Source organism: Oxyura jamaicensis, chromosome 10, assembly GCF_011077185.1.
Source record: "Oxyura jamaicensis isolate SHBP4307 breed ruddy duck chromosome 10, BPBGC_Ojam_1.0, whole genome shotgun sequence".
Lineage (NCBI taxonomy): Eukaryota > Metazoa > Chordata > Aves > Anseriformes > Anatidae > Oxyura > Oxyura jamaicensis.
Window position 1 is genome coordinate 19,153,086 of NC_048902.1, and position 27,558 is coordinate 19,180,643.

The 27,558-nt window shown below is 45.5% G+C and overlaps 1 protein-coding gene across 2 annotated transcripts; it reads right to left on the reverse strand.

Annotated features, from left to right (window-relative positions):
• Positions 1–1,234: 1,234 nt before the first annotated feature.
• DPP8 (dipeptidyl peptidase 8) lies at positions 1,235–26,746 on the reverse strand. 2 transcript variants are annotated; one of them, XM_035335596.1, is made up of 20 exons: positions 26,597–26,746; positions 24,806–25,075; positions 23,713–23,825; positions 22,590–22,763; positions 21,688–21,856; positions 20,331–20,441; positions 19,826–19,954; positions 17,914–17,975; positions 16,824–16,924; positions 15,540–15,717; positions 14,097–14,256; positions 12,576–12,655; positions 11,596–11,748; positions 11,136–11,271; positions 10,230–10,375; positions 9,794–9,940; positions 8,915–9,067; positions 6,736–6,878; positions 5,912–6,023; positions 1,235–5,323 (listed from the first exon to the last, which is right to left on the reverse strand). In XM_035335596.1, the coding sequence occupies exons 2-20, from the start codon at positions 25,062–25,064 to the stop codon at positions 5,201–5,203; spliced, it is 2,649 nt and encodes an 882-aa protein (XP_035191487.1). In that variant the 5' UTR covers positions 25,065–25,075; positions 26,597–26,746; the 3' UTR covers positions 1,235–5,200. The 2 variants fall into 2 exon arrangements, with proteins under 2 accessions (XP_035191487.1, XP_035191486.1); XM_035335595.1 differs by lacking the exon at positions 1,235–5,323 and having other exon boundaries at positions 8,931–9,067; positions 26,597–26,723.
• Between the last annotated feature and the right edge of the window lie 812 nt (positions 26,747–27,558).

Consider the following 27,558-nt stretch of genomic DNA (forward strand, 5'->3'; position numbering starts at 1 on the left):
AGGCAAGGACAGGGGAGAGGACCAGGTCATGGAACCACTCACTCCCCAGAAGAGCCAGTAAAGCTTCTGCTGAAGCCAGAAACACTTCGGGCTTCACCGTTTTCCCTGACACCATCCCCTCCTTCCACAGGAGGCATCAGCTCCAGCTACTTTCCATCAGCCCTACCTGAAGCAGGGATCCTGCAGCACATCAGTTTCCAGCCTACACCCATGCAGAAGCAAACCCGACATGCAAACACAGATGGAAGTATCCCCACGTGTTCACAAAGCCCCGTGGCACCTAACCAGGACCCGAGCAGTGTGTTAGAGCAGCCTCCTGCACGCAGCGCTCACACTGCGGCTGTGGCAGCAAAAGCCTGAAGGATTTCTGCAAAGCCTCAGCCCAGCTGGGAAACCACCTGAGGTTCATCCTCCGCTGCAGCCTCCTCATCTCTAGGAGCCTGTTTTGCTTTGCCCAACTCAAGTATCTGCAGCAAGCGTATTTTAAAGAGAAATCCTTGCTCCCGTTGCACACCCGGAGGCACAGTCAGTCCAAGTGGTAGCAATTAGTCACGGAAGCAACTTCATAATTTATTCATCGAGACGGAATAAAATCCCCACCACCCAGAACGTTTGCAGCAGCTCAGGGAGACACAATGCATCATCACACTGCTGGTTACCGGCTCGTCTCTGAGCCACCAAAGCAGGGGGTGCTTCTAGTTTAGAGATGAGGAAGAAATTCTTTCCTCTGAGGGCGGTGAGGCACGGGAGCAGGCTGCCCCATCCTGAGGGACTTGCACCTCAACGTGACCGCCCCACCAGCCACTTTAGGGGTACCTAAAGGCCGTGTTGCTCGCCAGGACAGGAGAGGTGACACACACGGTGTTCCCTTCCACCTCGCCCCCCGGCCCCCCGCAGGCCCCAGAGCTGTGGGTAGGCCGCAGGCGGTGCCACAGCTCCAGCTGGTGGCTCCCCTCGCAGCCCACGGAAACATGAAGGAGCAGGAGCGCCGTGAGGCCAAGCGAAGGCCCGATCTTCCTGCTTAGACCAATTACCTAATCACAAGGGACAGGAAAAATCACAGATGCTTTCGCTAAACACCCAACAAGCATATAAAATGCACACGCGCGCTCTCCATCACTGCTGCTCTCCGCAGCACAATGAGAGAACAGATCTAATTATGCAGAAACTCTACTAAATCAAGGAGAGAGACGGTTGTAAATGGGGTAGGGAGGGGGGGAAAGGGGACATTTAATTCAATTTATTTAGCAGCATCTTTATTGCAACAAAGGTTTTGTAATAAAACGCAGCAAAACTAATGTCTCCACTTTACATGATTAAAAGCTGGGTAGCTAGAGAGGTGGGGAGGGAGGGAGACCAGCAAACCCACCGGGGTGAGACATGCAAGTTTGTTAACGCAAACAGCAGGCACTTCATGTTCTAAAATCAAACACCTGATCTTCTACTGTGCAGAACATCCCAGTAAAAAAGACATGAACTCTCTTCCCCTTCAAAAGGACTGGCCTGAAGACCTGCGAGGGGTACACAAGTCTTCACAGGGTTCTGGTATTCAAATAAACAGGCAATTCAAGGCAGTGTCCTCATCTGGCTGATTATTTTATTTATTTATTCTCTTATTGTTGCCTCACCAGAAGCTGAGCATCATGCCAGCAACAAAACAGCCTGCCTTCCACAAAGGCACACACAGCAGAAACACAGCCCCCATTTCCTCACAGGGAGGTGCAGGGACCCCGTGCTCAGTTTGTGAATTCTCCACCATTTGCCCCACAGGCTCCATGTATGCTTCTCCGAGGTCAAAGCATTATTCCACCTCTCTGCTCAAAAAGGGTTTCCGTAACTTATTCCCAAACGGCACTAACAACTAGAGAATGCGCTTTCCATTGTAATGTAATGAAGTTATCTGATTTTCAAAGCTTTACGTGGTGCTTTGAATTCATTATTTCATTAACAAACATTTTGAAGTTAAATTGAGTTTATGAAAATTAAGTGGCTCTGGGTAATTACCAAATATAGTTTGTTTTGAATAAAAAGAGATCATTGAAAACAACGGGGTGGGGTAGGGAATACAAATCTTATGTGAAGGGTGAAACTCAACTTGAAGGGATTACTGGAAACGGTCTTAAAAAGGGGCCAAAGAACTTGCCCCAGAAAAACAACCTCAACAAATCCCAAGCACTGCGAACAAGAAAACTGCTGGCATCACCACTCAACTTCAGCATCTCATCGCTCAGGTCCCCAGGTTTCATGTATTTGATTTCAAGATAGGAAATTAAAACATTCATCTCAAAGATGCCAGTGCAACTGCTGGGAAGAAACCAATATCCACCATGCAACAAAGGCTCAATCCTGCTACTGCTCAGCGCAGGTGTCCTGCTGGGCACAGAGCACTCTGCTGCTGGCAGATCCCCCACAGGGATGCACTAATCTCTGTTTTGGGAGTCCTCAGCATCTCCCTACTTCATCAGTCTCAAACCTCATACAAGGCAGCTCTGACACCTTCAACTACAAGCAGGCGTCTTTTGCGAGAACTGCAAAAACTCTGATGTTACAAATCCTCACAGCATTACTGCAGGATAAGAGAGTATGGGGTCTTAAAGTGCTTGACTGCTGTAAAAAGAAAAAAAAATGTAGGAAAGAAAGAAATACATAATTTATGTTGCAAAATAGAGTACAGTACTTTGTACTTTAATAGCTTTTCAATATATATATATTTAAAACAAAGAAAGGATGCATTATTTAGAAGTTATATGTCAGCTCTTAAAATCACATCCTGTGCTAAACCAAAACCTAGCCCAGTTTGCTTGCATAACGTTTAGTTCTTCAGTTGCCAAAAAAGCACTGTTTGATGAAGGCCATTTTTGTTTTTTTGTTTTTTCATTTTTTAAACAAAAAGATCCATTTTGTCTTAAAAATCATATACATTTACATTCAAGGGTAATCACCTCTAGAAAAAGAGCAAAAACATCCCTCAAAAACAAGTTAATTAAATATTGAACAAAATATAAACAACCTTGGAAAAGGTCATACTATCCACGTGTAATTCTATACATATATGTATATATGAACAGATATAGATATATGTATATATAATACAGCTTAAACACTTAAGGAACAAAAAGGAATTCAATAGTAACAGCTTATACTTCTCTACTCACTGCCATGCTCCAGTTCAAGTGCATCAGCACACTTACTCCTCTCTCAGTACTGACTATAGCACACTCCATATAGCCCAGCTTCAGCCACAAAAATTAATTACTCAAAGAGAAGACATTATAAGGAGCTGGGCTCTTCCCACGCTATGCCCTTCCCCAAATCAAAGCAGTAAGGTTGTAATTGACCTGCTAGTAGCATTTTATCTGATCCACTTAAAAACCCCTGTGATCTGAAAAACAGAAAACATCCCAAACCAAACACCCCCACGTCAGAGGAAATTTACACTTACTGGATGCCTGTTTGCTTTGGCTATCTTTTGCATAACCCAAAAAACAGATCCTGTTCTCACACAGCAGTTTTACAACCGTGTAACTGCACCAGCCCTGATCGCTTTGGTGCATATGTCCAGCAGCCTCACTGAAAAATGATGCGGTTTGATACAATACAACCAGATTGTGTTAAATCCCGGAGCTTCAGGGTCAAGCTGAACAGTACAAAAGCGAGTAAAATACAAGGTTACGACATGTGGAGTACTAAGAGCGTAAACACTGAGAGTGATTCCAGATTTTTAAAAGATGAAAAGAAAAATCATGCTCTGCTTCTCTCCAGCACCAAAACGGAAAGAAAAGGAAGTTCTTAGGTTTCTAAGAAAACCATTAAAACTTATAGGAGTCTCAGAGGCAGGCCCCAAGGGGAGAATTTCCTGGATTAAAGAGAATCATTTTGCTATGGATTTCTATCTTAAACGACTTGTTGCAAGTTAAAAGACTTCACACACGATGCTTTTTAGCCAAGCCTGCTGCTTAGTTAAAAATCTCACTAACAAAAACACAACTGGGATTGCATATCTTTTAGACTTAGTGGGTTACCTTAAGCTATACGGGGGGGGGGGGAGGTCTCGAATACAGCATCATAATCATGCTATGCAGCAGTGCTCGAAATGACCCAGGAATGGAGGACTGAAGAGTGTGAGTCTGGGAAATAATCCCTTGAATAAAGCAATTCACTGCAACAGTTCACATTGCCTCACATGTAGTGTTTGTAAGGTCTCTCCTCACCAAATTCTCTGTAGACCTTTGAATTAGAGTATTGTATATTAAAACTGTAACAGGATTTATATACCTATATCATGCTGATGATATCAGTCAGAAAACAGTACTGCAAAAACAGCTCCAGAATGAACAGCAGCAAAAAAATGTTAACAAGAAATGGGCTACGCTTTTAAGCTTGTTTTAAAATTCACAAAGTTTCAGTCCTTTGTCTTAAATTAGATTGCATTTCAGAATAAAAGATTGTTATGCCCACATTACATTAAAGCATCACTTCCCAGCTGAAATCAAGTACAATCAGGACAGGATATCAAGCTGCTGAAAGGAGAAAAAAAAAAAAAGGTAGGATTTATCCTGGGGATAGAAGAAATAATTGAAAAGAACCTGGCATCGACTGAACTGAATCAAAAATTTAAATTATTTAGGAAGCAGTTTAAAAGTGTTTCTTTTTAAAAAACAACTGACATCTAGATAGGAGATGTGTCTAACTTGTGACTGACTTCTCAGAAGTGAGACACACCCCCCTCGCGAAGCATAAAAACTATACGATAACATTTAAAATGTAATTTAAGTTGTAACCATCTAGGTGAATTTTTGCTGTGTAGTATGCCTTCTAGTATTATGTAATAAGATACCTAGAATACACTGTAAAAATACATCAATTAGATCAGAATGCTTTTAAAATGTGCAGTTCTGGTGCTGTGGAAGTACGTTATTTTCAGTTTCAGCTCCTCCCCCAAGAGAACACCCATGGTACTGCATTACACCACAGACATTTGATTTTATTTACATCTTAAGCTTTAAAGTTATTAGGCCACCGTCCTTTAATTTCCTGTATGGCACCAAATTTACTTTTAAAAAAAAGCGTCTCCGTGTGTGTGTGTGTGTGTGTACACATGGCAGGCACCAAAATGCAGTGTTCCATCCTATTTTCTCTAGTTTCCTGCATCTCCTCATTCAGTAAAGCAGCCAGTTGAGCAGAGTTCTGCAGAGGTCAGTTACATCGCCTTCAGGGCAGCAATGCGGGAGCCCAGATTCTCCTGCAGGTAATACAGTAGGTGGAGTTCATAGTGCTCTCCCGACTCGGGTACCCTTATACTGTGTCTCTCCTGAGGGTAGATCTAAAATATAAAATATAGTCATGAGTATCCACAAAGGTTTTGGGCACCAATGTTTAAACTGGTCCCCGGAGCCAGGTTCAAAACGTGCATGTAAACTCCCTGCACTAGGTCTGTGTGAGCTCGAGCTAATACATTTCCCTCCTGCATTGCCTGAACCTGGAGACTACTCGTTGTACCCCATAATACAGCTAGTGCTTAGCTGGAGGCGAACAGCATGGCTGAACGGAGGCAGATCCTGTTCAGAGCCATCATGTAAATCAGCACGCTTCCAGTTCTGCAGCGCGGTGTAGGATACCTGGGCTGCATCTGCACAGAACCAGCAGGGTTTAATTAAATACATAACCCTGCTCTACACTGCACAAACACTGCTGTACTGCTTCCAAACTGCAGAGCTCCTTGGGAGCAGCCTTAACTGCTCATTTGCCTAATAATGTTTTTGTTTACTCCAAAAGTCTCCCCCTTAAAAAACAACACTACGCTCAAATACTAGCGTTTTCTCCTCGAATTCCAAGCTGCCATGTTACAAGCTGGAATTTTGTACTCCTCAAAGACAGACATAATATTTTCACATCTTGGTTCCAGCCTTACCTGTAAGTCATACGGTTTCCCAGCTCTCACTAAAAAGCTGAGCAAAATACTAGTGTGTGCAAAGTGAACATTCTCATCCAAGAACCCATGTAGCAGCAGCAAACGGTTTGGTCTGAGAAAAGCAAGAAACAAACATTTCTAAATAGCATCCCAGAATGTGACAGTCATTCACAGCCCACAAACACCCCTCCAAAAACACTCAACAGTAAAAACATTAGCACTGAAGAGTGACTTTACTATTGTAAATTGCTCTGAACGGACCAGCAGCTGGTCCCAAACTGATCCTTTCCTCCTCTACAAGTTCTTCCTGCATATGCACATTATGGTCAGACCTTTCATCTGTACATCACCGTTATTTTCAGAAGCATTTCCTAGCTTGGACAACACAATGGCTTAACACTTGCTCAGAATCACTGCTGCTTTTCAGCTCTTTGGCCAGAAAGCCCGTGATCTCAGCCTGCTCTGCAGACAGCTCAGTGCTGATACAGACTGAGAGCATGCAGAAAGCATCCTGATTGACTGATTTTTGTCTAGTTTAACTCAACTGTGAAGTGCTAATCATATAATTGGGGATGTGTTTGTCATTTCTTTAGACATAAAAGATGGTCTTTAATTACAGCTAGAATAAAAGGGATTACTTGGAATGGTCTGTAATTATGCAAATGTTCATTCAAGTCTATTAAGTTTATTAGTGCTGTTTTTGTTTTAATACTAGCATTTATGATTCCAGGATTTAATTGCCGAGAACGGGGAGATAAATATATGTCTGTGGGGCTTGAACTTTCCTGACAGGAATAGAAAGGAAGAGCCAGAACCAAACTTACTCAGAAGGAAACTTCTCAGCTTGCATGGCCACCGAACCTAGGTAATATCCCTGCTCGTTGTGATCCGGGTGGCCCATGTAGCGCTCTGTGTAACCAGTGTCATAGAAAATCCACAGCGTGACGGGTGCTCCGGCAACAGCAACCTGCAAATTCAACAGGGCTCTCAGCACGGGGAAGGGAACGCCGCCGCCTGACCTGAGGATGTCTCTCTCTCACGTCTACCCCACCACGACTGCAATTGCTCAAAACACACAAGCAATTGCTCCTTACAATGCAGAGCCTGCAGCAGAAAACCAATCCTCCCCCAGTCCTCCCTTTCTTCCCTCCCACAGCTTTTAGTTATATTTATATACACATATGTCAATATATATATATGAGCAGAGTTCAACTATAGATTGTGTGTACTGAAAATCAGGCAGCTGCTGAAAACCAGGAAGATCCTATAGACAAATCAGAAGCAACACTAAATATGCCACCTGCAAGTCCTGCTGGAGGTAAGTGGATTTTGTTCAAAATGTAGAGCACTCTGCTTTTGGGTCACAGAACCTTGGTTTATTTAAATGTCTAACAGAAATTGGCCTTGAAAGCTCCCCAGGACTCAGCAATCCCCTTTAGATACCTACCACAAACTTGCAGAGAGGCTTGTGAAAAAAGATCAAAACAAACAAAAAAAGATCAAAAAACAAACCAAAGACTCTTCCTTGGCCAGGTATTTTTAAAAGTAAAAATACAAAGATTTTCAAGGACTTGAGAAAAACAAAAATTAAACCTCCCAGGAATATTGAGGTTGGACTTATGCAAAGCAAGAAGATCCCCAAAGAACAAAACACATCCTGAGGCAGTATTCAGCTCTTACCACATCTCTGCCTCTGACACTTGCCCAACCAACAGTCTGAGCATTTGCTATAGGGCTCTCAAGTCATGACATCACAAGCACCTCTTTTTGGCACCTCTCCCTGCTGCCAGTTTGCCCTGTGCAGCACACCGCTACAGATTTGTCCTGGGAATAGGTCAGACTGGAGGAGGAAGAGACGGTGGTGTTGTTTTTCAGCAGGATCGTTTCCCTTGGTTGGTTCACAGCACAAAGAGCTCAGCTGGCACAAAGCAGACAACAGCTGAGACTACATTAGGTACCTTCAGCACGTGACCTCAGATTGATGGAGCTACACCAGCACAGTTAAGTTATTGCAAGCTCGACAGTCAGTCAGTATAATGAAAGCTCTTTCATGCAGTTCTAGAGAGGGAATATCCTTCTGTGTTCAGCTGAATGGGGCAAACTGTCGTTCCTCCTCACCCCAGCTCACAAGAACAGACTCTCAGAGTAAAACTGGTCTACTTGAACTACCCCACACTCCTTTTACACGCCTGATTTCCTGGACACAAGTGTGCTCTGCCCAAAAGACCCTGCCTGCATTAATGCGGGTAGCCTCACGGACAACACAGCACCTACCCGTCAGGTGAGGATTATGCCTGCCTCATCTGGAGCTGGGGAAAGCAAGCAAGCACAGTGATGGTGCAGTTACCTGAGGATGAAGGCTGCAAACTTGTGTGGAGAGGTGGGAAAGAGCAGCACAAATATATTTGCTGATTTGAGACATCTCTATTAGTATTAATTACAGGGGCTGCACAGGTATCACTGTTTGAAAAGCTGAATCACACAGCTCTTCCAGTACAGACTCAATGTGCGTGCTAGTCCCAAACACCTCTCAGAGCCCAGCCGTGACAGCATATTTACAGAAGAGCATCTCATTCCCATGCTCCAGACAGAAACACAAGTGCAGAAAACTGAAGAGACAACCTAAGATCACAGAACAACTTACAACAGCTCTTGCAGTACCACTGAATGCTGGTTTAAAAAGGCACTGTGGCTTGTTAGCAAGCACTAGCTTTCAAAAGTGAATAGATTTTCAGATCGGTTGTCTGTGAAATATGAAAAGGATAACCAAAGCCTGGAAGCCTAATTAGACATACTGTGGAAGGAATGTATGCCAGAAAAGCAACTTTCATCTGAACTCACCCAACTAGAAGATTCTTGAAGGAAACAGGCAGAGCACTGTGTCCTCACTTGTCTAGAGCTAGCTCAAAAGTCTTTGTGCTGTGAACACCTGAGGGAGGTCACACGATTAAGGGAAAAATTCTGTCTGCACCACCAGAATAAGTACACAATGTACGAACATACCCTGAAGATATCTGACCTCTGCATTAAAGCCATAAGAGAGAGGTAGCCTCCGTAGGACCAGCCGTGAATGCCAACACGGTCCAAATCAATAAAGTCATACTGGGATGCTAAGTACTGCAGCCCTTCCACTTGGTCATCGATCTCAATTTGTCCCTGGGAAGGGAGAGAAAAGGGAAGTTGTTAGTTCCAGACAAAATTTAAATTCTCATGATTCCCAAAGGCTGCACAGCACCCATCCAGACACCAGCACTCCACTGCACTGGGCATGTTACAGAAAGATGACCCCTTTCCTAAGACAATAAATACATGCTAAGCCACCTAATAACTATCTTTTTCTTTGTCTACCTCCTAACTTGGGGACAAGTAAGATTTCTCAGTGTTTTTACTTTTTGCTGTACAAAGGCAAGGCTAAATTCCAGCTCCACGCATGAAAATGCTCTTCCCAACAGTGAGAGCTACACTGCAATGCCAGCAGAGCCTGGCACAGACTGTCCCTGCCAGTACACGTGGCCAAACATGTTCCCCCTCTCCACCCTGACACAGGAACTGCCCCGAGTTATAACCCATGCTATGGAAGAAACTATCCTTCATTGTGAGAGCAGCAAAGTTCTGCTCAGAGATCCCCTTACGAATCACACTTCCTTACACCTGACAAGCTTGCAAGCTCAAAGCCTGACCCTGTATACTTTCCACACCAAGCATCTTTCCTTCCTCACATCCACTCTGCTCAACTACATGCGGCTTCCCTCCCAAACCCATGCAGTGTCACACAAGTGATGCTGGGCATCTGTGCCAAACTGGTGCTTCAGTTCAGATAAAACAGAGACTCAAACCTGTCCCTGGCTGAAAACGAAGAACCTGATTCAGAGCTGCACTTACCATTTTGTATTTAAAGGCTCCTTCAAACTTCAGTCCTCGGTGGCAGGATCCCCGGTTATCAATGACAACAACAACGTAGCCTAAAGAGGCCAGGGTGTTCAAACGGAAATATTTGATTCCTTTAAACCGGTTGTTCACTAGCTGTACCTAGAATAGAAGAACAATGATATAGGCATTTATGTAAAGAAATTGAGAGGATACCTACTAAGCCAATTTCATAGCAGACCACAGGCAAAGAGAGGGAATCCTACAGCAGGGATCTTGTCAGATTTACATTGTAAAAATGTGTAAAACATTTTAAATAAATAAAATCTGAAATTGGCTTAGTAGGCTATCCCCAGCACAGAGCAGGAGCTGTGCACGCAGGAGAGCTGGGAACAGAGTGACCCAGGCCAGGCCCCCCCCCCCCCCCCCCCCCCCCACAGACTGCACTCACCTGAGGCCCTCCGTAGATGAAAAGCACAGTGGGGTATTTCTTTCCAGGTTGCAGATTGTGAGGTTTGTACATCATCCCGTAGAGTGTAAACCCCGTGGAGCTCTCAAAGGAGAACACTTCTGGGGGAATGTAATCAGGTAGAGGGCCTGCCACAGGAAGGAACAGAGCCTGGATTAACAGGGAATGGATGAATAATGCAGCTCTGCTCCAGCCCTGCCCCAACACCACTCCTGCTGCATCCCACACTTCCAATGGATGTGGCTGGGACAAGGCACAGACTGGGAAGCTTTCTCAGCCCTGTCACATTCCCATTCCTGTTGTCGTCTGAACAATGCTAACTGTTCTCCACAGACAGAGCAATGTGTCCCATCCCTTTCAAACTCCATTTAGGATTCACAGCATTAATACATGGAAAGCATAGGATTTGGTCTATGCCTCCGGGAAGGAGAGATGAAAGGTAACAGAATTGCAGTGGAAAAATAAAAGCCTAAGAGACAGCTCACAAAGACATGAGCAGAACACAATACAACTATTGAAGGAGTGAGTGGCCCTCCCCAGAGGCCCAGAAGCATGCTCAATAACACACATTTAGCACACGAGTAAATAAACTCACTTAAACCCACTCCCGTTAATGATAAACCTTGCTTTCTAATCTTTCTACTGGCTCCAGCAGTAGAAACTTAATAATTTCCACTCTAAATTCCTTCACAGCCAATTTATACCCATTTGTCTCCACGCTGAAGTGTCCCTCCTTTAAGAACTTCAACTAAAAACTTCTCACACGAGCATGAGCTTCACAGAGAAGCCAAGAGTTACCCACAACAGCAAAACCAAAATTAGCATATTCTTGGAAATGTTTCACTCTGTGATCCTGGTTGTCCTTTGGCCGTTCCTTAATGCTGTTACCTGCTGAATCTAAAATGGTAGCCCAGAACTCCTTTGTCCTGTGAGCTGCATCATCTTCAGGTCCTGTCAGCCGGTAAAGTGACACACAGTGTGGGTTCTTCTGATTGCTGTACTTGCTGATGAACATGTCACAATCCTAGAGAGAAAAGGAGTGTTATCGTGAACTCCTCAGTACAAGCAAAATGGATAATTTATTTCTGCACTTTGATCTTTCAGATGTTTAGAAACCAAATCAACCCAGGAAGTCTGGGCTCTTTTGTGATACGAGCAGATAGACTCAAGCTACAATCCTCAGCCAGATTCAGATATTTACATCCCAAAATCCAAAAACCACCTGCAAAATCAACAGTGGCATTTAAATACAAGCTTGTCCATTGACTGATGAAGCACCAGGTTGGGTGATAAAGCACAACACACCCCGCCAGACCTGCCTACCCAGGGCCTCACAGGCGAACGGTACCTGGCTGACACAGCAGGCATGAGAGTAACCACGCTCTGTCAGTCGCTTCACTTCTCCAGGATTCTCGTAGTTAACGACATACAGATGATGCTCCAAAGGCGAGTCTTTTGTGCCTTGAAAATACACCAGTTTTTTGGCTTCGTCTACATAGATCTGTCAAAAACAAAACAACGCATCCCTCAATACTGCGTTCTTGAAAGAAAAGCCCAGATCCTTTCTCTCCACCTAGCCTTCTCCCCCCTGCTTCCATAATTTGGAGTTATAGTCCAGCAATTTGTAAGGAACAAGCCAAATGACTATTCTTGCTGTCCACAACTCTGCCAGTTATGGACATCAGTTGCCCCTTCTTTCTGAGCAGACAGCAGAACAGATTCAAACGCAGCTCTACTTGCACACTTTGTCCTCTAGCCCCATTTCCAATTACTATTTAGAAAGGATTTTATCACAGACCTTTACAAAGTCCATATCAATCCAACAGTTCTCCTTGAGCTGCTGATTCATTCAAATGGCCAAAGAATTCAGCCAACTTAGAGGTAGAAAGAGCTGCAGTTTGGGAGCATTCCCCTACCTCCTTGTCCAAGTTCAGAGGCTACATGGAACACAAACATTGTGTATTCTGGCTAGAGAGAGACAGGGCCAATAGATTTATTCTGATCCCTCAAATAGGTATCTCCTGGCTCCAGCAGCTGAACATCATCACGACATTTTGGTTCTCATGGAATACGTGGAATTTCCTCACTATTGTTTACAGTATTTTTGCTTCCTTCTCTTTAAGGCTTAAACTTCGTGGGAAAAACTTGTTAGGAAGATTAACACCTAATGTTGCCTGTGATGCTCTCCTTCACTGCCAAAAAGGAGCAGAGCCTCACTAATGCAACATGTACTTATCTGTGAGGCCCCAAGACCGTTTCTCCGCAGTTCTGTCCTCCAGCATGTGTGTGTTGCTTGCAAGATATCATACAGCAAGAGCAGATACTTACATTTGACCCATGTCTCCCAAGCACTTCCCATTCCCCACTGGTAATGGCTATTTCCTCTTTGATGGGACACTTGAAGTCACCTGCAAAAAAAAACAACAACACATACAGAGATTGTACACTTCTACATTTTACACAACACACAGTCACAATGATATTTTTTCCTTACAAACATTTTTGCTAGACTGAACCCAAGAGAACGTGGCTTTGCAGAAGACCCACACCTCTGCCAGATCCCGAGACAATTGTCAGGGCTGGTGTATTTAGCACTCTGAACCATGTAACAAAGGATTCACAGGTTGACAGGTGCTCTCAACCTGATACCTGGGCTAGGTTGCTTCTTGCCTTTTCTTTTTAAAAGCATTTTGTCATTTGCACAGAAATGAGGTTTTATCCTGAAAAAGGTAGAAAGGGAGTCTCAGGTGTCAAAAATGGAGACTTTTGCTTTGGGGTGGGAAGCAGCTCTGCTTTTATAAGATGGGTTCATTTCCCTTGCAATGACAGAGATTTAGCAAGAAAAAGAAGTTGGATACATTCACAGAAATCTAATGAACCCAATATAATGCTTTCTGGAAAGAAACAACAACACAATTGCATAAAACTGGGACGTCTTGTAAAATAAGGTGTATTTTTTCTGCATGGAGAGCTCAGCAAGTGCCTTCAACACACAACAAGTAAATTAAGTATCACAGCATGAAACTGTAAATGAAAGAACACATACTGTGGAAAAAACATTCCAGGAGCTTTGCACACAGTTATATTTGAGCAAGGCCAAACTTTGACTGCAGCTTGGAAGCACATGGTCCTTGAATTTTTTTGCTTGAAATTACTCTTCCTCAATTTCCACTTGCAACAGCTGCCAGTAATTTTCTCCTACTAACATCTCTGCCTCTACAGCAATACCATGATTGTTTTTAAGAGAAGATAGGAATTCTCTGAATAGTTGTCATATCATCGGTTTTGCTGCCAAGCACATATGTTCATTTTAAAGGGACTAACAAGTGGGCCCCCTCAGACAGGGAGGCCCTTTATGGACCTTTTTACAATATGTTCAAACTGTTCTTTGTCAGCCTCTCTGCTACAATCTGCTTGTAAAGGCTGACAGGGACTACGTTGGTTTTACTTCTAACAGTCTTGAACCAATGTGCATCTACTGGATACATTGGACCCTGCACGGAGAAAGTCACGTTATTGCTATAATGATTAACCTACTGAGCAAACAAACAACCCCATCATTGTCAACAAAGTAAGCTAAGGGCATTTTATACTATCACAGCTCATTTTGCATCCGATTTTGTGAAGCTTTTCCTGTAGTCAACATGGAAGAATCATGGTTAAAGCTAAGGCACGCTGAATACAGAATAACCCCTGTACAATTTCAAGTGGAATGGCTGTACAGCAAAGTGCTTTCCAGGGCAACAAGAGGAGTTTCCAATAAGACAATGATTCCTGCCACCTGGAATGACATTAATTCCCCCACTAGTCAGCAGCAAACACTCAGTGAAAGAGAATAATTTCACGTACTTGGAGCAGGGAGACCTCCAGATGACCGCTTATACTTGCTCTCCTTCAAAACCGAGGTGACTTTGTATAGGTGCCGGAATCCCGTTTTACATTCGGATGCAAAAATGAACTCTATCTCATCTTCATGGGTTTGAGGGAAAACATAGAAGATGTCATGGATCTGGGGAGACAGAACAGTGGATTGCTGTTACCAGCAGAAGGTTGGCACTGAAGTCGCATATAAGTTCCTCTGACACAGTTCACACTAGCAGGTTGTGGCACACTCTGTCCCTTACTGGGAGACCTAATAATGCTTGTGAGCTGGGGGTGTCTGCAAACAGCAGCCACATGCTGTGCAGATCCTGGCTTCTTGCTTGTCTAACTCTAAATCCTGGCCACAGAAGGAACTGAGTAAGTTTTTATGCACCTGCCTTTCTGGCTCAGATATGGAGACGGGTCCAGCTCTGCAGACAGCATGTGAGAGCCACCCAAAGATGACAGAGCTCAGTGGCCTCCTCTGTCCAGTGCTATCTAGACAGGCTATTTAGAAAAAGATGAGCTGTCACCTTCCCACTCATGAAGACGCCAGCTCTTCCATCAGGGGACAATTGTTTTGAGGCATTCAGAAACATTTATCTGCACACTACGAGGTGCCAGTAAAAAACAGCTCCAACCAGTAAAAATAATGGAGACAGGATAACTCACTGCACCATCCTGAAACCACGTACACTACTACTAAAAATAAAATAGTATTACAGACAGCACTTATAGCACTGAAACCGATCACTGGAAGGCTTTGGGACTGCACTCTCTGCTGAAAGGTGCAACTACCCCTCAGTGACTGCAGCTCGCAGGCTGTCCTGCACCCTGGTACACCTCCAAGGGGATGTCACTTTAGATAAATTGATTTTGATCTTCAGAACTGTGAGCAGCACTCTTTTAAAGCGTTAGCCTAGCACACCAGCAGCCATTCTCACACAGAACTCGCTCTACATCACACCTCCAAGAACATTGCACAGGAATCTATTTTGCCAGAACATACATGGTTAAGGAGGGGTTTCAGTGATTATTAACAGACTTCTGAGATTTGTTCCCCCAGTATCATCTGGAAACATCTTCACTGGCTGAAGAATGCCTCATCTGCTGAGACTGCTGCTGGTGAACAACTGCACAAGTGAGCTGGAGGGTGCCAGTGGGTAAAGGGGCTGCCTGGAACACCGGAGTGCTGGGCTCTGTTCCTAGCTCTCTGATCACCAAGCAGTCTCAAGCAAAGCAGCTCTGCTTTCACATCCAATATCTTTTTGTTCTCTACACGCTGCGAGTTCTTTACGGCAGGAAGAGGCACAGAACTTGCACAACAGGAACAGTCTCCTAGGCAGCACAGTAACACCAACATCTCTCGAGTGCTACAGATAGGGTCTTGAACAACAAACCGTCAGACAGTGCTGAAATTGAAATTCTTACATTTATCCAGATGTCTGTTGTTTCTTCATAAATTATGAAAGGTGTAACAGAATCTGGTACAGTATCGATGAGTTTCTGTCTCTCCATTGCATCATCTTCTACTGGGATGAATAATGCAGGAGGGATCAAGACTATCTGAAGTCGAGTTTGGGAGCGATCCAGTAAGATGGACCAGACACTGTTGAGGAGACAGACATTAGAGAAAATACCGTGAAACCATGAGTGTTAGAAAGATCTGAAAAACCTCAAAATACACCTATTACCACTAGGCATCTCAGGGGAGTCAAGAATGTTAAATCCCAGATTAAGCAAAAAAGCCACATGTAAAATCTCACCCACAAAAAACAAACCTCTTCAATAACTTAGGAACCTATTTCACTTCATTTCAATATTGCATAAGCACTGCAGGTTGAAAAGTTTAATTAATTCTATTCCCCCAGAATTGGATTGTGCTTTAAGGGAGAAAGAGGAAAAAATATCAGAGGGACTAATGAAGCAGAAAAAAAATTAACTGATGTTCCAGGATACTTGTGAAAATATTGTTTTAAATCTATACCTGGCAGAGAATAACACTGGCACTCAAATGAACTGGCAGAGGAGCCTGCCATGCTTCTGACTTCACATGTAGCTCTAAAAATAATCCTGCAAAAAGCAAGACAATGGAGCAAATGTGTCCCTTCACTTCTTCCACATTTGAAAAAAAAAAATGAAAAGGTGAAAGTCAGCTTTAGATTCAAGAGCTGGAGAAGTGCACTTCCAGAGAAGCTTCTGTTGAGTTAGAAACACTGTACTACATCATCTACAGGGTTAAAAATGACATGCAAATGTAAGTAGCACTTACAGCAGGTTTTCTGATCAGTAAGCCTGGTCAGCAAGGATGGTCCAGTGGTTAGGGCGCTAGCCTAGGGCCTGGGGGACCTGGGCTCATTTCTCTCCTCAGCCACAGACTTCCTGAGCGACTATGGCAAGTCACTTAGCCTCTCTGGGCCTCAGTTCCCCATCTGTAAAATGGGGATAATAGCACTGCACTCTCTCTCACAGGGATGCTGAGAGGACACACACATCAAGGGCCGTGAGTGCCCAATACCAAAGCAGTAGGGCCACGTCCCGTGGAAAGAGACAAGGAGGGCTGTTTTGGTTTGGGAAAAATCACCCCCTTTACACAAACACATCGTTTGTAGCAATGCAAAAATGAAAGCAGGCTTAAGCTTGAGGACAGGGACCACTCCATTCTGCTTGTTTTGCCCCAAACCCTCTAAGCAGAGACAGGATTAACATACGCACTATTTTCCTTCTGGCGTCCACCCAGCTCTAGCAATGTACTCTACTCCTTCAAAGAGGATCTCGAAGGGCTGAACTAGCTCTTTATCCACAACATCTGCAATCTGTTGACAAAGCAGCAATTCAGTGACACTGAGATGAACCCGCACAACCAGTTTTCATGCACAATGAGAGTCTGGACACAGAAGACTTCTTCTGTGCAGCTCAGCAATTTAGATTGTTCAGCCTTTTCAACGCAGGGGCTTCACCCCATCTGTAGCCAGACACCAGAGCAGCCGGGGCTAGGCCTTGAGAAATCTGGATTCTGCTCACAAATCCATCATTTGTCTTGGACACGTCGCTTGAACAATCAGTTTCCCCATGTAAAATACAAAGAGGGGGAGAGGAGAATTTGTACCAAGCTGTTTTGTTAAGGTGTTTGCACTGGTAGATGTTGAACATCCTGCATAGCATCCAGTTATCAACGTGGGTCTAAATCATGATGGGCAGTTCTGCAGTCTGTCCCTGCTGGGATGAGGCACAGTGGGGACCCGACAGCTTTCCCTGACGTTGCAGGCTGATGTCAGCATTGCTACCCCAGCAGGTCAGTGTTGATGGCTGAAGTAGCTGCGTAGAGGATCCTAACAATGCATGGATGTTACTCTGATAAGATTAATTTCCCAGCTGTCTGGAGATCTTGGACTGGGCTATGGAAATTTCAGTATTTGTTAAAAAATCCTGGAGTGAAAGCAAAGTTCATCGCTCTCACATGTTCGTGCTTTTATAAGGTGATATATTCTCTCTGCAATCAAGTTTTCCCCATATCTGCAGCCAATAAGGAGATCTGTCACATACAGTCTAACTGTCCTCACCTAAAATATTCTGCTCTGCAGCCAAGTTCATAAACCAATGGTGGGGAAAAAAAGGACAGCCTTGAGAAATACTGCTGTACACACAGACAGCAGGTATCTGCAGAGCAGTGAGCTACGGGCACTGCCTCCAGAGAAGCCATTAAGCTAACACAAAGAAAATTAATTTCAGTATAATTAAACTTTACCAAAAAGATTCACAGAAATAGGATTTATTTAGAAAACAAACCGAACTTGGAACTTACTCTTCCTTCTGCATTGATTGTCACTTCAGATATCTTGAAAGTGACCTTTGGATTTGCTGTACCTATAAAAACAGATGTTAGCAGTCAGGCACCAGTTTTTGTTTCCAAGAGGACAGACTTGAACTGACGGATTATTGTGGTGTTATTCGTACTGAACTGGAATAGGCAAAGAGCACAATGCTCTTTGATCAAACAGCCTACTTGCATATATGAGAGAGAGAGGAAAGAACCAGGCAGGGAAAAAAGACTGCAGACATGAAGCAGACTCAGTGATGTAGTCCTGCAAACAGATCTGATCAAGAGCCATGCTACTGTCACAGTCTCCTCTCCCACAGTCACAGGATGCATGGACTAGCTGGAAGTAAATGCACAGGAGCGATCAGGATATCAAAGCAAGCTTTGGTTTATTGTTTGACTGTTATTGTTCAATAGAAAGTGGTGTGCAAAAAGTGATCCAATGCTACAAAGCATCTTAAAAAAAATAAAGCAACTCATTCTGGACCTAAAGACAATCTCTTTCTGCATTTTTATAAATCTATTGTCATGACTAGCGAAGTTAAGATAAAAAACTACTCATCTGTGTTGAACACTGAAAGTCCAACTAAATCTCTGCAGAAAGCCTGCCCAAAGCAGCTGTACAGCCAGCACCTCAAGTGCTAAATGCTGGGGCCTGGTCTGCAGCAAATGCAAAGAATAAAGAAAAAACCTGCTGCCACTCGATCCACAAGAAGCCATATGTGGTAACTTCCACGTACTCTGAACATTCTCAGTGCTGCTGTGAGGTACTCCCACTTCATCGACCCAGCTTTACACAAATTGAGGTGAAGTGACTTGCTTTGGGCCACAGCGTTGTCCTGTTTAAGTACTTATCTTCCCCCTGGTAAGACACTGACTCAAGCTTTGCCCTCGTAACAACCTGCAGAACATGGCCCCTGTGGCTCAGATTGGAAAATGAAGCCAGAGATTAAAACTTTGGTTGTTTTAAAAGCATTTCGGCTTTGGTTGTCTGATTCTTCTAAACTGCTGAGACTCGACACCAAAAAAAACTCTGATGAAACACCCTCAGAAATCTAGGCGTACGCTAGCACACAAGCGGTAAATGAGGATCATAAGCAGAACATTTTTACCAGTGGATCAGGGAATCTATAAGACCTGAAGCTAATTCTGCAGCTGGGATGGTCAGGGATCAATATGCCCTGCTGACACAGCAGTGAAATCTCAGACGAGCAAGGGTCAGGCTGTTCAAACTGTCCCTATACACCTGACACATGGCAGTGAGGTGGCCCTCAGCAGGGCTGCATGGGTTTCACTTGTCCACTTCCAGTACTCCACTTGATATGCTTCACGCCTGCCTTCACTTCTTTACTGCTGAGGCTTTCACATCATTTACTGTTTGCAAATATGACAGCAGGTTTTTTCCTGGCAGGCTGCAAGCACGCAGAATTTTCAAAGCCCAACGGCAATCACAGAGGCCAGAGTACTTCAAAACTTGAGCTACCAGAGCACCAGGTTACCAGCAGCTAAACAGAAACCCTCCCCCCCAAAAAACAAAGCAGTATCATTTTGCAGCTATTCCCTCAGAGACACAAGGCTGTAACGAGAAACAACGTCCCTGTGCCAGGATCTGAGAGAGCAGCTGCAAAATAGCGACGATCAGGTAGGGTTTCTGCCAGCCCCTGCGAGACCTGGACTCAGAGCTCTTAGAAACCACACGGCTGGAAAAGCAGCACGGCCACCAGTGACTAAGCTAACCTCCACAGCAGCAGTTTTTCCAAATTTCCACCACTTGGACACTAATTCAAGGACTACACAACACGTCTCCAACCCCCTGCTCTAGGTTAGGAGAGTCCCCGGTCTAAGACACCTGGAATAAAATGTGCATCTCGTAGAAACAAGGTCATCAGGCTCTCACCAGTTTTGGGGTACCGGAAGGAATCTGTTCTTCTCGTCTCCAACATTGGCGATGTGACATGAATAATTTCCACCTCTGACTCATCATTTTCTTCATAAAGAATTCGAAGAACTTTACCCCCATTCAGTGCTGCAAATGAATTAAGATTTCCTGGTCAGAGGAGATCTTGTAATTGGTGTTGCAGAAACCAGCATTCTCCCAACAGAAAAAGCAGGGTGGAAGGATGAAGGGAAGTCTGTGATTCATGTTTCATTAAGCAAAACACCCCAAGACTCTTACAACTCCTATCACTCTTGTGAGAAGGAAAATCTCTTCCTCCAGTAACTTGTGCTAACGAGGCTCCTGTACCACACCCACCATTGCAGATACTCGTAACTCCTTTTGAACTACAAGGTTCCTATCCTGGATAAAGACAAGTAACAGAAAAACGAATTCTGCCCTGGACAGCACAGCTTGGGGGGCCACTACTTCTGCCTGTCAGACACACTGGATCCAACACACTTACTTGGCTGTGCCTTTGGGCTCCACCAGTAGCCAGTGTATCTGTCAAACTCCTCCTGCAGCACAAAAGTAGCCACGCCAGCAGATTTTGGATCCTCTTCAACATTGGCCAGTTCTAAAAAAAGACACAGAAGAATTAGTTCATGATGTACTGCAGAATCAAACCAGTTCTGCGTTATCCCAAACATGGCCCAAGTTCAACCCCCGGGGAACAATTACATGGTAATAAATCTGGCTTCTCAGCAGATTTGCTTTCTGCTTCCACCCTGCTCTGTTGATTTATTTGGGAAAGACCTAATCCTCTCTGACACCGCAGCTTCTTTTAGGAAAGGAAAGCCATCTCCCCTCCTTACTCCTACTCAATTAGTCTCTCAATTTTCCATCTACTCATCCAAGAGAGAAAACATTCTACCTGAGCTCACAACTTTTAAGAAAATCAAAGAAAAAAAAAAAAACTTCCGAACGACTGACACTGAGAACACCAAGATTCAGAAAAACAAAATTATCAGCACTTCATTCACTGTACAGACCAAAAGTAACACACTTACATAACATCTCAACACGATGACATATCCATAGGGCTTCAATATTTTTCCTGTTACCCTGGAGGTAACTTAGCAGCGCTCCATAAATAATTATCATCTGAGAAGGAGTCATTGCTACAGTTTATTTTTAATGTACTTACATAATATTTTAATATCTAACATTTAAATAAGCTAAAGCATTATTATGAAGTGTTAGAAATTTTAATTGAGCCAAAAGTTAAGTGATATAGTTTAAATAAATGACGCGTGATTAAATTGCAAAGCACAAGGGATTTTTAGGGATTGGTTTATTCACAATTTTCCGTTTTCCTTCCTCCAGGATACATGTCTAAAAGGGAGTTGGGGAGGGTTAGGAAGCAAAGACCTAAGGTACTGAGTCTGAGGGCACCAGCAGAAGGCACGGTGCTATTCAGAAACTGTCTATATTGTTTCTAAAAAGCCCTGCAGCCTGACTTCACTGACAGAAACTTTCCTCCAGTTCTATTCCACCCACAGCTCCTTCACACAAAAAAAGACTGTTCCAGTATTATAAAAAAAAAAAAGCAGCGTGTTTCAGGAGAACAGCCCTTCCATATGCATTCAACAAATAACTCATTTTGACAGATTCTGGTTTTCCTAGTTCCACAGGGAAAAGAATCATCCTACAATATTTGCCATGGAAGAAACATGTAGAACATGACAAATAATCAAATCCCACGTGAAGTAGATGGTGGCCATTCCCTCAGATTTCCTAAGAACCCCAGGTGCCATTGCTTAATTCAGCATAGAAGAAGAAGTGCAGAGGAGGTACAGAGATTTTAATTCAGGATTCGTTACCATTGTGCACAAACGTTAGCCTCCTCTCTTCTCTGGTTTCTATATTCGATATCCAGATGTCATTGCTATGGATAAAGGCAATCCAATTTGGATCGGCTGGACAAAGCTTGGGATCCATCCGGATATTCGGACAACTGGTCTCCACCAGAATGGGTCTTAAAGGCTGTTGCTGTTTGAAAGAGGAAAAAGAGAACAGTAAGCAATGAAAAAAAAAAACAAAAAAACAAACACATACAGAAACTGAACTGGATTTATCAGGTCTCTAAGGTGGATGCTGACTTCAGATACACAGGTTTACACGAGAGCAATCAATTTTCAACATAGGAAAATGCTGTGCAGGTATTTTGTAGGGAAAATTGTGCTTCTACCATGGTCGCACAGATCCCACCAGGATCTCTTTCACCAGTGCTGAGGATTCAAAAACAAAACAGACAGATCAGAAATCTAGAGAAGGCTGGCACTGAAAAACAGCACCCTAAAAATCAGACAGGTAGAACACACAATAATCTGATCCTTCAAGAACAACTTCGGATACAATTTCTACCTGACAAGGACAGACATCAAGCATTTGTTACAATAACAAGGAATGGTTTCAGCTTTGAAGTCCAGCTTCAGCACATGCAAGGAGTAATGGCTGCTTGTTCCAAACATTATACAGAAAAAAAACAGCTGTATCAGTGAAATCTGGTGTCATGCCTTGCCACCACAGCGTGTAACATTTCTTTTTAATTCTCCATCCTCGTTTCTACAACCACAGAAAAACCCCTAAGGGGGATTTCTCCATGTCTCAACCATTGTCAAGGCTACTTGCCTCAGCACAGCGAGAACTTACGCTCGTGCTCTTTGCTTCTAGCTTAGAGGAAAGAAGTACTGTGGAGGACAAGAGAGCTGAGTAAACTCACAGTGAATCCATGAGGACCTCCATCCTTTACATGATAAATTCCACTCCCAGCCTGAAACAGAAAGGTGCCGCTTTCTCGGTGGTAATCATAGGAGGCAATCCCAACGGTGCCGATTCGCTTCCTCTCCCGAAGCAATTCCTCTTCACGAGAGTACATCCCATAGTCCAGGATGGCCTGAATATGGGCAGAGAAGCACAATCAACCCCCCTGCTCTGCATTTCTTACTACACTGTCAGAGCATCTCGGTATGCCAAGCTTCCAGGACCAGATGGCTGTGCAGACACCCTCCTCCTCCTCCAGAATCCTGCTGGCAGCCAGGAGCCCACTCCTGCTTGTGCCTCTGCCATCAGCACTCGTAGGTGCAGGCCATAACTCGATCCCACACATCTGTGAGCCCGAGAGCCACTTCTCCCTCAGCACGACTGGCACTATTTCCAACATACGCTGGTTTGAGAAAGATCAGACTGAAGGCCTGTTATTTCTAGAACAAGTGGGACGGTCCTTGCTAACTTTTGCAAAGATACACAGTGACTGGTCGGGTGGGAGGAGAGCACAGCATGAATTTTATGGCTGGCTGGCAGCCTCAGGAAACAGCATGGGGAAACAACACACCTAATTCCACGCGGGGTTTGTCCCGCCTCCTCCAACCTGCCATGGTGCATGGGGGACTTGTGCAGGCTTGCTTTGCACAGAGGTGAGAAGGGGACACGCGTCCCAGAGAGTGGGGAAGAGATCCTCTGCTTCAGCATGAGTCACGGAGCCACTGACAGATCCTCAGGGGGAATCATTACTTCCCCCTGCAAGACAGTGATGATCGGAGACTACGGGCTCCTTCAGCAGTCCCCAGGATCTCACAGCAGAGAATCTGGTGCAAATTAGCACTTGCAATCTCTACTGGCAAAGGAGAAATCAACCAGCACACACATTTTTTTTTATGACGCACAAAGGCTGCAACTAAAAGCCTGATGAGAAAGCCGTGCTTGTTTTCGAGATGGCTGCAGAGTTAGCCAAGTACAAGGGGAACCTTAAAACATTTCAGACCATAATGATGGCTTATGGGTGCAACCTCAAAGCCTGCCTACTTGCTATGCGGCTAAAGAGCAAGAAAGAAATCAGGACCCACCGGAAAAAGATCCAAAAGAGGCTTCCAGGAAAGCAACAGGACGGCAGCTTTGTTTATGGTTTTGGGAATTTCAGAGTAGAAGAGCGTGTTCTCCCTGTTCTCCCCAGACATGGCTATCGTTGAAGTGAGAAGAAAACAACAACAACAAAAAGCGTTAGTTTTCTGATAATAATCCAAACACTCTCAAAAGATGCTCGGGAACAGTTTCACAGGCCCTGCCTACCAGAGGAAATAGTGACAGTCTCTGTACCGCAGCCTTGCACCGGGAATTCCCTGTTTCACAGGAAGGTAAATCACAAAGGAAGAGAACAAGGAACTACACCTACGCTTACCACATGCTGCCTGAAGCATATCTCCTCCTTCTTAAAGGTTGGGGGTCTTATTTTATAAGCTTTTAAATTCAAGAAGGTCTGTTCTGCTCTTTCCCTTGGCTAAAACGCCGAACAATGCAGCTTGTGTTTCAAAGATAATGCATCTTTAGGAAGGTTTGAATGTCTCTTTCCTGCTCGTCTCCCTCAGTGCTGTTCAGATTTCTGGTAACTCCTGCCAGGGCACATGCGGATCAGCCCAGAGGGAGCCAGACATGCACTGAGGAAGGCCAAGCCTAACCTTCAGCTCAGGAAGAAGCACAGAGGAAGCCGGAGCTCATCCCAGGAGCATTAGCCCTGCTAGTCTTAACCCATCACCATCAACGTGCTTGAACTCAACTTTATTTAACGAGTATGACCCCCATTCTCTGAAAAATGGAACAGATGAATCAGCAGCTTTGTGACAGCACATCTAGAGACTTTAAACCACAAATCAGAGCTTAAACAACTAGCCTAAGCAGCAAGCAACGAGGCTAGAACACAGTTCTGGCTTCTAGTCCTTTGTTCTAGCCATTGCTTCTCACCCAGACCCAGATTTTCATGGGTTTACGTTCAGTCAGTGCAGCTTTTAACACAAGCACTCCTCTGCCACAAGACCTGCTCCGAGAAGTTTGCTCACAGTGCTATTTACATTGCCAAATCACTTCAAGCACGGCTGAAGTCAAACCCCAACGGCCTCTGCAGTGGCAGTTTAGTCAAGACACAGGCTGTCCCAGCAAGCTTACCCAGATAGTAGATCCTATCAGAATGAGGTCCTTCAGGATCATTTTTCTTAACAAACGTGAAGTCATGCGGGGCTTTTGCCATCATATACCCATGATACTTCCGCGTATCCGTGAGCAGTTTCCTGAGCTGGCTCCAGGAATGTCTCTCTACATAGTAAGGTTCCAGTTTTGGCTGTTCCTCTCTCTGCTCCTGCTCCTCACGGCCCGCCGTTTCGAAGATTTCAAGGCCCGGCTGTTCAGTTTCCATGGCTGCTGCCATGTTGCATGGTTCTGGAAGAAAAAATAAATACTGGAGGTTCAGCATTGCCTTTCAGCTAATGATCACTTCAGATACCCAAATCACAGTGCAGCTGTGCGAAAGAGGCTGCCATCACATAGCCTTTCAGAACGGGTCTAATAACTCCACAGACCCACACAGATTTATTGCTGTTTGCATTTTCTCCCCACCATATATCAATTATTCAGTTCATGAAAATCGGGGACAAGCGGCTGCTCAGAGGAAATGGAATTAGCAGCTGATTTGGAACCACCTGGCCATACCCAACGGGCCGGGGCAACCATTACTGCCCTGTAACTTCTTGGGGTTGTGCCTCCTTTCATACAAAGCTCTGAAGGGTCCAGCAATGTCCGTCACTATTATATCACCCCAGGCACAGGATTACAAATGCTGTAGGGATGAGACCCTTCCAGAAATGTCAGGCAACACCAGAAGGTGACACAGGGAAAAGAACGTTTTGGAAACTGACTTATCTGCAGCCTAAGTCCTACCCTCCTGAACAAGTTAAGTTAGCAGATATTTCTTCCTGCAGTTATCTGGGCTTTACGAAGCGTATCTGAGCTAGACAAAACAGCCCAGCAGTCTGGCGATAAGAAACTGAAGTCTTTCTACTGTAAATCCCAGATCTGAGTGCAAATCTAAAAGGATCCCAGCTACAAACTCCCACCACGTAGTTCATTACCAGGGACACCAAGGTGCGGGGATCGTCAGTCCTCAATTTCTTTTTCTATATATATAATAGAAAGGCTGCACAACTGCTTGGCACGCTGCTAGGGAACAGGCAGAGCCTGGCGGCCTGAGCCTGCCAAAAACACTAATGGGAAATAGATCGAGCACTTCCATCCTGCAAACAGGCGCTGAAGGGATCTCGAGGCGTGGGCTAGGTCAGCACAGCTACCACCTACCCGGGGTAAGGCTCCCCGATGGAGCTGCCTCTCCTGCGGCTCTGCACAGCAGCAGAAAAATCTCCTCAAGGATGAGGGGAGAGGAGGCTGCGTGCAGCTCGGATCAAGCCCCTTTCAACACAAAGTGCTAAAAGAATAGCCTCAACCAAAGGCTTGGCCCCACCTCTGCAAATACAAAAGCAACCAGCACAGGCATTTCCTTCATCCTGTTTGCAAAGCAAGAATAAAGCAGGATTTCGGGCACCTTTGTCTGTGTGCAACAAAGCAGTTTCGGGCACCCGCTAACACCGACGGCAGGCCCAGCGCCCCGAGCCCTGCGCAGGAGCCAGCAGGGGGATTTCAGAGGGGCCCGGGAGCCCCCCAGGAGCTCCCCAACAACGAGAAACCCCCCCCCCCCCAGCCCGACCTCCTTCCCGCAGCCCCCCCAAAAAAGAGGAGGAGGAAGGCGCAGGGGGGGGCTCCGAGCAGGGCCGAGCCCCGCCGCCAGCAGGGGGGACGCGAGCCGGGGGTCCCGGGGGTCCCGAGCTCGGCCCGTCAGGGCGAGCCTTCCTCCTCCTCCTCCTCCTCCTCCTTCTCCTTCTCCTCCTCCTTGTCCCCGGCCCCACTCACGGCGCTGCCCGGCGGCGATGCAGCCCCGCCGCTGCCGCTTCCGCTTCCTCCAGCACGGGGCCGGGCCGTGCCGAGCCGGGCCGGGCTGTACCGGGCCGTACCGGGCCGGGCGCCCTCCGCCGGCCTGGAGGAAGCGGCGCCGCCGGCCCCCGGTGAGGAGGTGTGGGCGCCGCCTGCCGGGCCGCGGCTGGGGCGTGCGACAGGCCGGGTGTGCAACACCAGGTGTGCAACAGCCCCGTGTGGGTGAGGCCGGGTGTGCAACAGCCCCATGTGTGTGAGGCCGGGTGTGCAACAGCCCCGTGTGCAACACCCCCATGCACAACACTAGGTGTGTAACAACCCAGTGCATGACACCGGGGTGTGCAACAACCCTGTGCATAATGGCAGGGTGTGCAACATGACGCTGGGGAGTTCAACGACTTCGTGTGCAACACTGGGGCGTGCAACAGCCCTGTGAGTGACATCAGGGTGTGCAACAGCCGTCTGAGTGACATCAGGGTGTGCAACAACCCCATGCACGATGCCTGGGACTTCAAAAACCCCATGTGCAACAGCCCTGTGCACAACACTGGGGCGTGCAACAGCCCTGTGGACAACCCTGGGGTGTGCAACAACTCTGTGTGCAACGCTGGGGTGTGCAACAACTCTGTGTGCAACGCTGGGGTGTGCAACAGCACCATGTGTGATGTTGGGGTGTGCAACAACCCTGTGCACAACACCAGGCGTGCAAAAAACCCTGAGTGATACAGGGGCGTGTAATAACCCCATGCACAACACCGGGGCTGACACACATAGAGCCCAAGGCACCCGCAGGCTGCAGCACAGGCATGTAACATAAATTTATCTATTATATACCGGGTACATAACATAAATTTGCTTTCCGTGTGTAAAGCAGAGCTAGCCCTCTGCATGTGTGTGTCCCTCTGACCGCCACCAAGGCCCTGTCGCTGCAGGTGCCTCCC

Bases quoted from the DNA above. Each gene is read 5' to 3' on its own strand.
- DPP8 (XM_035335596.1), bottom strand. From the start codon at position 25,064: ATGGCAGCAGCCATGGAAACTGAACAGCCGGGCCTTGAAATCTTCGAA. The intron at 23,826-24,805 runs GTAAGCTTGCTG...CTTCAACGATAG, and splicing joins TGATAGGATCTACTATCTGG to CCATGTCTGGGGAGAACAGG. The intron at 21,857-22,589 runs GTGAGTTTACTC...TCTTTCAAACAG, and splicing joins GAGGTCCTCATGGATTCACT to CAACAGCCTTTAAGACCCAT.